The sequence below is a fragment of the Euprymna scolopes genome, chromosome 46, assembly GCF_053919585.1.
Source record: "Euprymna scolopes isolate OS-2025 chromosome 46, ASM5391958v1, whole genome shotgun sequence".
Classification (NCBI taxonomy): Eukaryota; Metazoa; Mollusca; class Cephalopoda; order Sepiida; family Sepiolidae; genus Euprymna; species Euprymna scolopes.
This window is the reverse complement of record NC_136527.1, coordinates 73,527,880-73,544,646: the sequence shown is the minus strand read 5'-3', so window position 1 is coordinate 73,544,646 and position 16,767 is coordinate 73,527,880. Positions and strand designations below refer to the sequence as shown.

At 33.3% G+C, this 16,767-nt stretch overlaps 1 protein-coding gene across 3 annotated transcripts in view; it reads left to right on the top strand.

Annotated features, from left to right (window-relative positions):
- Positions 1-16,510, top strand: part of LOC145270163 (uncharacterized) — a 70,032-nt gene extending 53,522 nt beyond the window's left edge. For 2 of the 3 annotated variants that reach the window (XM_080125782.1, XM_080125780.1), the window contains exon 7: positions 14,350-16,510. In XM_080125782.1, coding sequence (XP_079981908.1) covers positions 14,350-14,456 — 107 coding nt within the window. In that variant the 3' untranslated portion in view covers positions 14,457-16,510. The remainder of the gene's footprint in view (positions 1-14,349) is intronic. The other variant, XM_080125781.1, reaches the window with a different exon arrangement.
- The last annotated feature ends 257 nt before the right edge of the window (positions 16,511-16,767 follow it).

The following is a 16,767-nucleotide window of genomic DNA, read 5'->3' as shown; positions in this document are numbered from 1 at the left end:
ATCGTTAGTATTGGAGATTCGATAAAGTGTCTTACTTAAGGATGCGGTTTATCAGGAATTTGTTTATGTTGGACTTGAAGACATCCAAGTTGAAGTCGGGTGAGAAACAGGCAAACGGTAGAGAGTTCCACAGGTGTGCACTTCTAAGAAAGAAGCTTTGTTCATGGAATCTACGTTTTGAAAATTATTGACAGTGGTTTCAGCTAGATGGGTGTTTATCATGAAAGTTGAGTAAAAAAAAAAAAGAAGTTTTTAGTAGGCAAGCAGGTTCGAACCCGTGATGCAAAGGCAGAAAATAAAGTGGAGGTGTGTGTAAAGAAAGTGAATAAAGAAAAAAACGGGAGTGGCGTAGGTTTGAATAAAAAAAAAAAAGGTAGGAGTAGTAAGTAGGCTCAAACCCGTAATCGTCGGTCGAAATAACGCCTTTTATCCGACGTCGTGGATGTGAGGGTTGAATGACTTGCAAAAAATGTCAGCGAAAAACTCGACCTTCCCTGTAGTTGAGGGTGAAGGAATTAATGTTTTTGGCCAATTTTTTTATATGTGTCCTCCGAAGAGTCAAGCTTCAAAACGATACCGATCTCGTGAAAATCCATCACTTCTGTCAAAAGTTTTAGGCAGGCATACAAACATACATACATGCATACATACATTTAAACAGACAGGTGAGATTTATATTATACATGTGATCCATGTTTAATCCATGTGTGATGTCCACGTGTGATCCATGTTTATCCATGTGTGATGTCCACGTGTGATCCATGTTTATCCATGTGTGATGTCCACATGTGATCCATGTTGATCCATGTGTGATGTCCACATGTGATCCATGTTGATCCATGTGTGATGTCCACATGTGATCCATGTTGATCCATGTGTAATGTCCACATGTGATCCATGTTAATCCATGTGTGAACTTGAGACCAACGTTATTTTGGAAAATTGTTTGCACGTATTAGTTTCGTTATCATTTTTTGGTGAAAATATAAATTAACAGTAAAAATTATTATTAATTATTATTAATTTGTGAGAATTATTCTGAAACTAGCGGGGGTACCCGGCGTAGCCCGAGTGTTTGTTTCCGGGACAGGGGGGGGGGGTTTAAAAAATGTTATGGTAGGTAAGTAGGAAGGATCAAACCCAGAGTCATGAGTAAAAGTAGGAAAATAAAGTGTGAAAAAAAACCAAAAAAAAAAAACATCTGCAACGTTAACAGTTCGGCCACCAAGAAAAGTCCATTCCAGTTGTTTAGGAAAAAAAAAAAAAAAAAAAAAAACCGACTACGGTAGGTCGGCGTGAACGTGAAAATATAATGTGAATTGTCCAGCACGCTAACCACTACGCCACAGAGCACTGCAGCTTAGTTTAGTGATTTTAAATAAGTTCACATGAAAGAACTACGAAGCCAAACCGGTGTTCTCTTCTCAACTGTTCCTTGTGAACGATCCCCAAACGGTATTAAGTGGTGGCAGGGGGAGGAGGAATTTATTAGAGAGAAAATATTTTACCACTTCCATTGATCTTAACCGATTTTGGCCGTGACTTCTCAGCAGAAAAAGTATAGAAATCTAAGATTATCGAGGAATTTGAGAAATAATAAGCCTATAACACACCTCAGATATTGTTCTGCCGTTTGTGCATATTATATTTGCATGAAATATCTTGATTTTTAATCCTATTAAGGTCAAAATCCGACAGGAAAAAATGAGTTCATTTTATTTATATAGAGATTATTAAATCATTTCTCTCTGGTAAGTTCATAAGAGTAGTGGTTGATGGGAAGAAATCAGAAGCTCACAGTATTAATGTTAGAGTTCCTCAGGGGTCCATCCTGGGCCCAACTCTCTTCCTGATCTACATTAATGATCTTCCAAATCACATCCTTAGATCATTCGTAGATATTTTTGCTGACGACACTTCAATCTATGGTAGCACATCAAAGGCCGTAAATGACCAAGTTCTCTCCGATTCTCTCTCCTCTTATCTTGATCACGTGGTACAATGGGGAAAGAGGTGGCTGGTTACTTTTAATGCATTTAAAACCAAGTTTCTATCTTTACATCATCAACGCTCTGATCCTCATCTGGTATCACTTGAAATGAATGGCTCTCGTCTTGAGCAGGCTCCATGTTCATTTTATTTATATAGAGATAAAGAAGTATAGCGGGGGATACCCGGCGTTGCCCGGATGTTTGGGGTGTGTATGTAGGAGAGGGTGACCCAGTTTTAATATTAAAAAAAAAATCACGATGTTAAGAAAAATTGGAAAAACAAAAATAAAGCAAAATAGCAAACGTAAAAAGAAAAAAAAAAAAAGGAAAAAAATTTTAGGTATTTGTCGGGCGATGGTTCGAGCTTTAAAATGATACCTATGTGGCGAAAATCTGTGGCCCGTGTCGAAAGTTTTTTTTTTTTTTTTTTTACAAGGTGGTCATCACTTATCAAGGCCCGGAAGCCACTCAGGGATAATGGTTATTGTAAGTACAGTACGTTAGTGTGGATATTTAAAGTGTCTACTTAAGGGGGCGGTTCATCAGGAATTTGTTTACGTTGGACTTGAAGACATCCATGTTGTAGTCAGGAGGACATGACACACACACACAAACATTTTCACTTTTATATTTATAGACTAGCGGGGAGGGGGGGGGGTACCCGGCGTGGCCCGGGTGTTTTTGTAGTTGTGTGTGTTGGGGGGGGGGTGATCAAAACAACCATGTTTTAAAAAAAAAAAAAAAAAAACGTTGGCCAGGTGTTTGGAGGTGTAAAAGAAAAAAAAAGTTTTAGTAGGAAAGTAGGTTTGAACCCCAAACCTTTTGACGTGGAGATGGAAACGAAATGGAAAAAAAGTCCTGGGAACTAGTCATCTCGGCCACGAAAGAAGAGGAATGAAAAACCTCTTAATTTAACGTTTATAAAATGAAATTGACAGGTGCAAGAAACTTAAGTCGCGTGATGTTTGACCTTGAAACATGACTCGGCTGCAAGCCAGTTTTCGCTTGTTTTATACTGAAAAGCGAAAGAAACATGCAGCGATCGAAATATCTGGAAAATATAGCGCATGAAATTCAGGCAAATTAAATACACACGCGATCCTCGTTCTTAAAGTCGTAGATATTATCATTTAGACGTGATATAAAAAGTTTTAAGAATAAGCGAGAAGGTCGCTGAAAAAAGCCTTTTGCAGATATACACAAAAAGCGAACATACATACATACATTTTTGCTTTTATATATATAGACTAGTGAGGGGTACCCAGCATTGCCCGTGTGTTTCGAGGTGTGTGGGGGGGGGGTTAAAAAAAAAAGTAAGTATGAGGATCGAACCCGAACCGTTTAGGTTTAGGCACCGATAGAGAGCGGGAGGAAATTTTTGGCTGGAACGTCTCTTCTGTGTGAAAGGTTGTCTAGTTCTTTCCCACCGCAAGAACTTACATAGACACCAGGGGCGGAAAGTGTGATATATCCTGAACCAACAGGATAACTATATTTTACAAAATAACACTTTCAACATTTTTTGTATTGGGGTGTATAAACATCACATGGGACGAACCATATTTGGAACACCAAGGAGATTAACTCAGAGTTAAGGAGTTAGATAGAAATACAGCCTGGGTTAACCTTTATTCTAAAGTTGCATCCGGGCTTTCAAAAGCGATTACGCCTAAGTAAAAAAAACCCTAATTTCTGGCTTGTTGTGCCAGTCATTTGGGTCCTTCTACAATCTGTTCTGACTGCCCATCTAAAACATTTTGTCTTCGATATCTAGTGGGCGAGAACATTTTAGTTTTCCAATTTCCTCCTTCTTACAAAAGAGATATTTAGGCCTATTTCTGGTGTATTGTTACTTTTATGGGACTAAACATGTTTGGAACACCCAGGTGACTTACGCAGGTTTGAAGATATGTTCTTGTCGGCCTGTATGTTTTTGTTCTCTTCTTGCATACATGGCCCTGTCGGTGGGGCATTAGAATACGCCGACTGTCCCCCTGCAGAAGGTAAAAGTTTGTCAATGGGGATCCTGGATATGACCTTAAACTATATCCAGTGGTGAGGCCCCAGCTTGTGGGCTTTGGGAAGTGTGGAGCCACCCTTTAATTACCATTGCTCCCAGGTTCACTCTGACCCGGAGTGATAGTACCTGTTAGGGTCCCAACTATGGGTTAAATAGAAACCGATGTGAAAACAACAAATATATTCTATTAAAAAATTTTTCTTCAAAACCTTTGGATTCGGCATTAAATAACCCGAAAAGGGTTGATATGCCGTAAAACAAAAAAAACAACCAACCAAATCTTACATACATTAAACAATTACACGGAAGGGAGGGAGAATTATACTTCACCAATGTTCAGCGTTGTTCACATGAACCAATTAGGGTTCAAGTACCCCAGAAATGATCCAGTATGAAAGTGACAAATTGAAGTCTATCTATACTTGACTTTTGCAATTAGTTTGATTGTTTTAAACAGAAAAAAAGTTAAATTTTATAAAAAAATAATACCCGGTGTTGCCCGGTCGTAAGATACGCTTAAATATGATGGATGTTACGCACGTCTTTTCAGAAGAGTACGCAATCTCTTGTGGCGAAATCGCCCGATTTTAGAAATGATATACGCAGACTTACCGAGAGTATCAACCTCAGTTTGCAAGAGACGTATTCAGTTTGGTGGGCATTATGCACGAGCCACAGATGAACTTGTTTCATCATTTGTATTGTGGAGGCACCAACCATCTCACAATCGATCACGAAAGTTAACTTTTCCAGATAGGATACAACGAGATACATTTATCTCCAAGGAAGTTGTTTTGGGTGCTATGACAGATGGGGAATACTAGAAGGGTGCATTACGTATTTATAGAGACAATTCTATATCTATTATTAGATTAAATTTAATATATATAGTAACAATATCAAAACTAAGTATTTATAGGGACAATTCTATATCTATTATTAGATTAAATTTAATATATATAGTAACAATATCAAAACTAAGTATTTATAGGGACAATTATATATCTATTATTAGATTAAATTTAATATATATAGTAACAATATCAAAACTAAGTATTTATAGGGACAGTTCTATATCTATTATTAGATTAAATTTAATATATATAGTAACAATATCAAAACTAAGTATTTATAGAGACAATTCTATATCTATTATTAGATTAAATTTAATATATATAGTAACAATATCAAAACTAAGTATTTATAGGGACAATTCTATATCTATTATTAGATTAAATTTAATATATATAGTAACAATATCAAAACTAAGTATTTATAGAGACAATTCTATATCTATTATTAGATTAAATTTAATATATATAGTAACAATATCAAAACTAAGTATTTATAGAGACAATTCTATATCTATTATTAGATTAAATTTAATATATATAGTAACAATATCAAAACTAAGTATTTATAGGGACAATTCTATATCTATTATTAGATTAAATTTAATATATATAGTAACAATATCAAAACTAAGTATTTATAGGGACAATTCTATATCTATTATTAGATTAAATTTAATATATATAGTAACAATATCAAAACTAAGTATTTATAGGGACAATTATATATCTATTAGATTAAATTTAATATATATAGTAACAATATCAAAACTAAGTATTTATAGGGACAATTCTATATCTATTATTAGATTAAATTTAATATATATAGTAACAATATCAAAACTAAGTATTTATAGGGACAATTATATATCTATTATTAGATTAAATTTAATATATATAGTAACAATATCAAAACTAAGTATTTATAGGGACAATTATATATCTATTATTAGATTAAATTTAATATATATAGTAACAATATCAAAACTAAGTATTTATAGAGACAATTCTATATCTATTATTAGATTAAATTTAACATATATAGTAACAATATCAAAACTAAGTATTTATAGGGGCAATTCTATATCTATTATTAGATTAAATTTAATATATATAGTAACAATATCAAAACTAAGTATTTATAGGGACAATTCTATATCTATTATTAGATTAAATTTAATATATATAGTAACAATATCAAAACTAAGTATTTATAGGGACAATTCTATATCTATTATTAGATTAAATTTAATATATATAGTAACAATATCAAAACTAAGTATTTATAGGGACAATTCTATATCTATTATTAGAATATATATAGTAACAATATCAAAACTAAGAAAATATATTTATGCCTTGGGTGCCTTCAGCTAAAGTCAAAACCAAAACGTACGACTCTTCACTCTTATTCCTTAGCCTCTGAGCCACACCCATGCGCATATATAGAAAGAGTGAAAGATTAATAATTGTGAAATTATTAATGAAGTTTTCATGGGGGGGGGGATTCAATTAATATGTACGATCGTTTCTTTGCGCGCCGTGTTTATAAAGCAACAATATGGAACCACTCCTTCACAAAGTTTCACCAACTATATTTACTTCAATAGGCTATTTAGATTTTGGTGTTTTCCCCAATCTTAACACCCCTTCCCCGTTTATGCTGATGAGGAGACGATATCCAGAAATATTTTATTTTATTTCTCGATGGTTTTATTTGCAAATATTGATTGAATAAACGGATACCGTTTGCAAAATATTAATTTTATTTTTTAATGTTTATGAAAACTTGATTGATAATTTCGCGATTATTAATCTTTTACCATTTCTATTAATATAGCTCTATTTCTATTAATTTAGCCCTATTTCTATTAATATATATATATAGCTCTTTCTATTAATATAGCTCTATTAATATAGCCCTATTTCTATTAATATAGCCCTATTTCTATTAATATAGCTCTTTCTATTAATATAGCTCTAATATAGCCCTATTTCTATTAATATAGCCCTATTTCTATTAATAAAGCCCTATTTCTATTAATATAGCTCTATTTCTATTAATATAGCCCTATTTCTATTAATATAGCTCTATTTCTATTAATATAGCCCTATTTCTATTAATATAGCTCTATTTCTATTAATATAGCTCTATTTCTATTAATATAGCTCTATTTTTATTAATATAGCCCTATTTCTATTAATATAGCTCTATTTCTATTAATATAGCTCTATTTCTATTAATATAGCTCTATTTTTATTAATATAGCCCTATTTCTATTAATATAGCTCTATTTCTATTAATATAGCTCTATTGTGCTCTATTTCTATTAATATAGCCCTATTTATTTTATTAATGTATAAAAATTTATATAATAATTTCTATTAATATAGCTCTATTTCTATTAATATAGCTCTATTTCTATTAATATAGCTCTATTAATATAGCCCTATTTCTCTTAATATAGCTCTTTCTATTAATATAGCTCTAATATAGCCCTATTTCTATTAATATAGCCCTAATATAGCCCTATTTCTATTAATATAGCCCTATTTTTATTAATATAGCCCTATTTCTATTAATATAGCTCTATTTCTATTAATATAGGTCTATTTCTATTAATATAGCCCTATTTCTATTAATATAGCCCTATTTCTATTAATATAGCTCTATTTTTATTAATATAGCTCTATTTTTATTAATATAGCTCTATTGTGCTCTATTTCTATTAATATAGCCCTATTTCTATTAATATAGCTCTATTTCTATTAATATAGGTCTATTTCTATTAATATACCTCTATTTCTATTAATATAGCCCTATTTCTATTAATATAGCCCTATTTCTATTAATATAGCTCTATTTTTATTAATATAGCTCTATTTTTATTAATATAGCTCTATTGTGCTCTATTTCTATTAATATAGCCCTATTTATTTTATTAATAATGTATAAAAATCTATATAATAATTTCTATTAATATAGCTCTTTCTATTAATATAGCTCTATTAATATAGCTCTATTTCTATTAATATAGCTCTATTTCTATTAATATAGGTCTATTACTATTAATATAGGTCTAGATAATTACACCTATTAAGCTCATCATATATCTGCAATACTCTGAGTACAGAACCTTTAAATATATTTAACTGAGTCTTTGCTCTTTTAGACTTTCTATAATTTATATATATATATCTAATTTTAAATAAGAATGTAAATATACAAAATACTAACCATAGTGGGGGTGATAAGTAGTTAAATGGATTAATCCAAAGCTTATAAATACAAGACTGATAAATTAAAAAATGTATCCATTTTAAATGTGGAAATTGATGAATCGCACAGGTAAGAAATTCATTTTCATAGTATGAAAAGGTTAGTAATTGCAATTAAGAATAGGAAATGGGATCAAATGTTTGTAACATGTCTTCTTCCTAAGATTGAGGGTGGTGGTGTTTGATCAACACTGCTGGGGAGTCATGATGTAATATACTGTTTTGTTTTTAAATCCCCGAAGCAGTGTTTCATGGTAAACAACTGATGATCCCTTAAAAAATAAATTATTAGTACTATAGTAAATTCGAGAGAGCGAGTTGATGCAGTGATTGCAGGTGATTGAATGACTTACTGATTAGATGGTTTTCTAACGAATGATAAAAAATATTTTTTTGTATAGTTTTAAAGGTTAAAAACTTCAAAGACTATACAGGGTGACCCCAAAAAAACAGAGGACATTCAATTGTTTTTCTGAGCATTTTACAGTCAACAGAGAAAAACAAGGTCGAAGACCCTCGTGTTTTGATGTGATGTTTTGAATATAATAAACTAGTTATGACCAAAGTTTCATTTCATTCGGACAAAACATTAAGAAACGGAGCTCTAATTAGAGTTGGGGCCTGTTTTTTTTTTTTTGAGTCACCCTGTGTGTGTGTGTGTGTATATATATATATATATATATATATATATATATTTTGTATTGGTAGTAATTATTAAGTGTGTCTACCAAAAGAGTGCTCAATGTTTAGACAGAGCCAACATAAGTTAATTTAGTATACAAACAAATGGCTACACATTGGCATACATGTTTCAGCGAAAACCCAGTAAGGGAATCGCTTTGTCAGGCCAAGGACAACTCTGGCTGTTTCAACTCAAACATTGCCAATTTATAACTAGGACTACATCATATTTAAGTGTAAAGGGGGAGATAGGACCTAAAGAGAAAGTATATACATTAAAATGTGATCATCCATTATGTTAATTATATTAATTAATTTATTATTGTATTTTATTTTATTCATAGTGCGTAATGAGTTTCAAGTAGAGTTTCAATATTATCAGTAAATTCCTAGTTCAGTAGGTAAGTTGTGTAGAATAGGAACCCCAGATTTAAAAAAGGGAACAGCTGTATTCAACTGTAATATGTACATAAGTATAATTATTTATAAACATTAATATTAATTGGTTAAAATATATAGTTATGTGAATAATTCATTAGGCCACTAACGTTTAAAGTAAAATAAATAGTATACTTTTTTTGAAAAAAGTTTACGATGTAATGAATAATTAACGAAATAATGTCAGTTTTTTTGAAAAAAGTTTACGATGTAATGAATAATTAACGAAATAATGTTGAATTGAAACAGCCAGAGTTGTCCTTGGCCTGACGAAGCGATTCCCTTACTGGGTTTTCGCTGAAACATGTATGCCTATGTGTAGCCATTTGTTTGTATACTAAATTAACTTATATATATTAGGTTGGTGCAAAAATAATGTCGTTTTTTGACGTTCAACTTAAAAAGATCATAACTCCTTTCATAATAAACTTTATTAATCAAAATAAGAACCGTTAGAATCGACACAATTTTTGCCAACGAGAAACAAATTTTTATCTTTGTTTTATTAAAGTTTTGTTTGAAAAAGTAATTTCTTATCGTCACATTTAATCTGTTAGTAAGTCGTAAAAAATGTAGAAAAAAAGTTGTCGCGGCTTCTTTTTTAAATGTTTCAATCGAATGAAAATATCGTTGGTTCGTTGGTTTTAGTGTCGTGAATTATCGTATGAAAACAAAAACGATTCTCTTAATAGTCACGTAAAGACTACATTTTGTATTATTAAGGTTATCAACTTTGTTAGATTTAAAAAACGCAGCAGGTTTCTTTCTCCTTTTTTTTTTTTCTTTTTTAATGTTTTGACTTAATAAAAATATCGTTGGTTTTAGCATCTTAAATTATGAGATGAAAAAATAATTAATGTTAGATTAAAAAAATTGTTACAGCTTTCTTTTTTTAATGTTTTGATTTAATAAAAATATCGTTTGTTTTCTCATCTTAAATTATGAGATGAAAAAATAATTAATGTTAGATTAAAAAAAAATTGTCACAGCTTTCTTTTTTTAATGTTTTGATTTAATAAAAATATTGTTTGTTTTCTCATCTTAAATTATGAGATGAAAAAATAATTAATGTTAGATTAAAAAAATTGTCACAGCTTTCTTTTTTTGATGTTTTGATTTAATAAAAATATCGTTTGTTTTCTCATCTTAAATTATGAGATGAAAAAATAATTAATGTTAGATTAAAAAAATTGTCACAGCTTTCTTTTTTTAATGTTTTGATTTAATAAAAATATATTGTAGCATTGAGCGTCCTAAATTATGAGATGAAAAAATAATTAATGTTAGATTAAAAAACTTGTCACAGCTTTCTTTTTTTAATGTTTTGATTTAATAAAAATATCGTTGGTTTTCTCATCTTAAATTATGAAATGAAAAAATAATTAATGTTAGATTAAAAAAAATTGTCACAGCTTTCTTTTTTTAATGTTTTGATTTAATAAAAAATATATTGTAGCATTGAGCGTCCTAAATTATGAGATGAAAAATGAACGAATCGCTTAGTAAACGAGAGTTGTCTCCCTCTGCGCAATGAAAAATTGTAAAACAGCACTCACTGTAGTGTATTTTGATACTAATTTTTAATATGTACTGTATAATTTTTTGCTTAGGTCACCACCATACGGTGATTTCACCTTACAACCCTGGAACTGATTAATGCCGTATCTCGGGGTTCTACTGTATGTACAATCTGTAAAATTTATTAAGGACAAATAGGAAACATCTATACATTTTTAGTAGAAAAACATATAAGAGTATGTGTATATTGCGTACATGTGTTTTTGTTAATCATGTGTGGATTGAGATTAATTCTTCTTCGTCATGTTGTTACTGAGATAATTCATTGTTCATGATTATACAATGTTTAACTTACCTCGATAAGACTGGATTGGTACGCAAAAGTTTGTTTCATTTAAGAGTCGTGTTTGCGTGTGTGAATCAAGCTTTGGAACACATCGCGCATCGTCTGTCACTGTCGCATGCCACAGGAAAAAGAGAGAGCGAGAGAGACAGAAAAGGAAAAGATATTGGAACTGAAGTTTAGTATTGACGCCTGTCTGTGGGAGGTCAAAAGGGCGATAATTGCTTATTCTTTTCTTTTTTTACAAATTGTGTGCACAACTATTTGACAGACTAGTTTTTAAACAAATCTATAGCTTTCATTCTCTTCTTACATACAAGCATCCACAAGCGAAGGAGGAGGGAATTATGCTTCAGCCGTGTTCACACTATTATTCATATCTATTATATATATAAATCCGTAATCCTGTCTGTTTGTTTGTTTGTTCACAATTTGATTAATATATACAAAACTTCCTGCTGAAAACGGTTATCTATATAAATTTTATTTACTATAAGATTTTCTATATAAATAAATAGCATCACGATCAATATATATACACTATATTGAAGGCAATGTACATAATAGAACTAATCTAATTTGCATATTATATTAAAGAAAATCTTTTTAAATAATTCGCTCAATTATAATTACTGATTATAGTAATGTAATTGATGTAATTGTTCTATTTAAGAGTATTATTTAAAGTTAATTTATTTAAATTATTTTAATTCAAGTTATTTTGTACTATTTGCTAAACTGGCACATTTTAAGTAATTTTCACTGATATTTCACTTCCGATTATGAACGGATATAGTTTTTAACCAAATCGAGAGATATGGTGATAAAATGATTTGTTTTAATTATTTATTTTCTATAAATGTAAAAGTTACAAATATTGATAAAAAAAATAAATAATTATTATATCAGATATATTCCTACGCGTTTTTTTTTTTTTTTCACTTTTTTTTTCTTCGATTTTCTTTTGAGAAAGATCTTAGGTTTTCCTGTCTGGGTAATTGATTTAGTTGATAATATATATTTGTGTGGGGGAGTTTCGACGTAATTATGGGTTTTTTTTTTCAGGGGGGAGGGGGTGTCGCTTTAGTTCTCAGCGTCACTCAAAGAAAAATAATTGCAGAAGTACAAAAATGCGGGTGTTTTTATCTGTTTAGTACTTCTGCAGTTTACGAACCGTGCTTTTTTTAGATATGATTTACAAGTATAATTCAATTTTTGCCATATCTTTTGTTTATTAAATTTTTATGTGAAAGTCCTTCCTTTATTAAAAATGGGATACTTTTTATATACACAACCAAGCATAGTTTATCCGCAAAAATCCTAATTTACATTTTTGGGAGCAACACAAACTGAAAACGGACCTGTATAGTTTTTTTTTTCTGCGTAATGTAGAACTTTCGTTTACATTTTTACCAGTGGTACAAGAAATGTCGTTTACCCAGAAGTTTTGGTTTCGAACCTGTAATTACATAAATATTAAAAGAATGCCAATTAGTATTGTGTAATACAAATATATCCGTAGCAAAGCTCGGGTAAATCGGCTAGTTAATTAATATTGCGAGAATAAGGAATAAATAAACATGGTGCTTGTGCATTATAATTAAATATTAGAAAAAATGCATTTAAAAAAATCTTTTACACTCATTTTCACTACAAACAAGGAGTATTATTATTATTATTAATAATATTTGGAATGTAAGGGATTATTTGGGATTGTGAGGAGTTGAGCAGCAAATACTGCAGCTTAGTACAATCAAGGAAACTGGGAGAGAATTCCAAATTCTACCAGTCAAGAGGAAAGAACTATCAGCACCTCAGGACCACATGATGAATTGCCAAACCAAGTAAGCATTCAAACTCTCTTTTCCTCTCCGGTAGGCATTCAAGCTCTCGATCTCTCTCTTACTATCTGCGATAGGCATTCAAGTTATCTCTCTCTCTTTCTCCCGTACACATTCAACTCTCTCTCTCTCTCTCTCTCTCTCTCTCCTGTATGCATTCAAACTCTCTCTCTCTCTCTCTCTCTCTCTCCTGTATGCATTCAAACTCTCTCTCTATCTAGTACACATTAAAACTCTCTCTCTCTCCTGTACGCATTCAAACTCTCTCTCCCTGACGCATTCAAGCTCTCTCTCTTTAATATTCGCCAGTGCGCATTCCAACTCTCTCTCTCTCCAGTATGCATTCCAGCTCTCTCTCTCTCTCTCCAGTATGCATTCCAGCTCTCTCTCTCTTTCTCTCTCTCTCTCTCTTCAGTATGCATTCCAGCTCTCTCTCTCTCTCTCTCTCTCTCTCTCTCTCTCTCTCTCTCTCTCCAGTATGCATTCCAGCGCTCTCTCTCTCTCTCTCCAGTATGCATTCCAGCTCTCTCTCTCTCTCCAGTATGCATTTCAGCTCTCTCTCTCTCTCTCTCTCTCTCTCTCTCTCTCTCTCTCTCTCTCTCTCCAGTATGCATTCCAGCTCTCTCTCTCTCTCCAGTATGCATTCCAGCGCTCTCTCTCTCTCTCTCTCTCTCCAGTATGCATTCCAGCGCTCTCTCTCTCTCTCTCTCCAGTATGCATTCCAGCGCTCTCTCTCTCTCTCTCTCTCTCTCTCTCTCTCTCTCTCCAGTATGCATTCCAGCTCTCTCTCTCTCTCTCTCCAGTATGCATTCCAGCTCTCTCTCTCTCTCTCTCCAGTATGCATTCCAGCGCTCTCTCTCTCTCTCTCTCTCCAGTATGCATTCCAGCTCTCTCTCTCTCTCTCTCTCTCTCTCTCTCTCTCTCTCTCTCTCTCTCTCTCTCCAGTATGCATTTCAGCTCTCTCTCTCTCTCTCTCTCTCCAGTATGCATTTCAGCTCTCTCTCTCTCTCTCTCCAGTATGCATTTCAGCTCTCTCTCTCTCTCTCTCCAGTATGCATTTCAGCTCTCTCTCTCTCTCTCTCTCTCTCCAGTATGCATTCCAGCTCTCTCTCTCTCTCCAGTATGCATTCCAGCTCTCTCTCTCTCTCTCTCTCTCTCTCTCTCTCTCTCTCCAGTATGCATTTCAGCTCTCTCTCTCTCTCTCTCTCTCTCCAGTATGCATTTCAGCTCTCTCTCTCTCTCTCTCATTCACTCAAGAGCTGTTATTTGGACAAAATATCCACATAGCAACTTAATTCAGCAATTCCTTTTTTTTTTTATTATTTTTTATTATATGCTTTTTGACATCATTGAACTCATGGTCCCTGTTTTTTTTTGTTTTTTTCAGCTCTTTTAACGAGGACGACAGAGAACCACTTGATGAACGGAAAAACTGATGGCACTGTCCATGTTTCTACTGCAGCAAATGAAACCATGGACACGTACGGAAGTTAGATGATCATGATTAAAAAAAAAAGATGATCTTTCCAACCTGAACAAATAATTTCCAGTGGAGTACGAGGGGCGTTCAATAAGTAATGCCCCTGACCCACTTCCCAAAGCAGTAGAGCAACGAAACTTGGCACAGTTATTAGTCTTTCTCTACATAGGAACCACCCAGAGTTATGCATTTCTCCCATCGTTTGATGCAGCTCTGGAGACCCTTTTTGTAGAATACCCCAGGTTGGTCCTCCAACCACGACGTGACTTCAGAAATCAAGGCTGCATCATCTGGAAAACGCTTTCCTTTCAAAAACGACTTCATGGCTGGGAAGAGGTGAAAGTCAGAGGGTGCAAGGTCAGGAGAGTGGGGACGATGGGGGAGGATTTCATAACCACACACCCGTGCTTCTGATCTGGCGACATGCGAGTTGTGGACTGGAGCGTTGTCCTGCAGGAGGAGGGTACCTTTGCTGATTTTGCCCCGCCTCTTTATTTTGATAGCTTCCCTTAATTTCCTCAAAAGTGAAGCATAATAGGCTCCTGTAATTGTGGTACCATTTGTCAGGAAATCTGTCATCACTACTCCGGCCTGGTCCCAGAAGACTGTGAGCATGACCTTGCCAGCGGAGGGCTGAACCCTTGCCTTCTTTGGAGGTGGTGAGTCCAAATGCTTCCACTGCATTGACTGGGCTTTGGTCTCTGGATCATAGTGATGGACCCAGGTTTCATCCTGTGTAATCAGTCTTTTGAAAAACTTTGACTCATCTTCTTGGCACATCTCCAAATTCATCCTCGAGCACTCGACGCGTTCTCGCTTCTGGAATGGTGTGAGCAACCTGGGAATCCATCTGGCAGACACCTTATGCAAATGGTCATGAATGATAGTTTCCACCGACCCTGTACTAATCTTGACATCTTGGGCTATTTGGCGAATAGTAATGAGCTGATCTTCCAAAATGGCAGCCTCAACTTGACTGACAGATGCCTCATCAATGGCAGAAGGGGGGGGGGGACCAGGTCTGGGAGCTGTTTCCACAGACTTCCGGCCATGTTTGAATTCACGATGCCAGCGTTTTACAAGGTCATATGATGGGGCATTATCACCATAAGTTTCTTTCATTTCATCAAAAGTGTCCTGTCGTGTGCGTCCTTTCAAATACAAAAACCGGATCACCGCTCGACATTCAACAGGCTCCATTTCACACCTGACCCAGTTCAAACACCTGTAAAACAGAAACCACAATTAGTTCAGAGCTGTAATTTGCCACATAACCCGTAGAGATATCAATCATTGCACATGCAAAATTTCAGCTAGATCAGACAACCAGAAGTGGGTCAGAGGCATTACTTATTGCACATCCCTCGTATGTACGTACGGACCATCGTGTCTTTATTTCAACCATGACATAAAAGATGACGGCAGAATCTGTACTCGTAAAAATGGGAATTTCTTCACTTGGGTTCACATGACTTTTATCAAGAAATACAAAGATATCGAAGGGTATCAATTGTCCATACAGTGTTAAAACTTGGTGTTGCATGGCCAATTCAGAAACACAGCAAAATGATTTCACAAAATGCAAGTGTTAAGAAAAAAAAAAACTAATTCCTATCCATTGCAAAACAATTTTGTGTATCAATCTATTATTAAACTTACTTAAACTTAAGACTAACATTATTAAATCCTATATCGGCTGCACTGATTATACTTTTAAAACTAGATTCACTAATCATAAGTTAGCTTTCATAGGATAGGCTTCAAATATTTTTCCAGCGACCTTAACAACAGGTTTGATGTAAGTGCTTCATTACAGGTCAGGAGTGAAGGTTTGACCCAGAAGTTTGTCAAGACATGGAGCTACCCAAAAGCTGAGAGCCGTTCATTTCAATTAGGGCCAGAGCGTTGATGATAGAGAGAAGTTCGGTTTTAGATGCATTAAAATAAACCAGCCACCTTTTACCCCATTTTACCACGTGAAGGACGCCATTGCAGAGATTTAGTAGATGTTTAATACACAATGTAGCGTATCAAGCTGTTATAAATTACTCTGAAAAAAAAAAACAAACTAACATTATTAAATCCTATATCGGTTGCACTGATGGTACTTTTAAAACTAGATTTGCTAATCATAAGTTAGGTTTCATTAGAAAGGCTTCGAATATAAAATACTTAAATATAAAAATACTACTTTTTAATAAATAAAATAAATAATTTAGAAATATAAAATAAGAATTGAGAAAAAAAAAACAAAAAAAACTCTAACCATATACTACCCACAAGTCCCGAGCAATGATTTGCTGCGGTATAGTTACTGCTTACAAC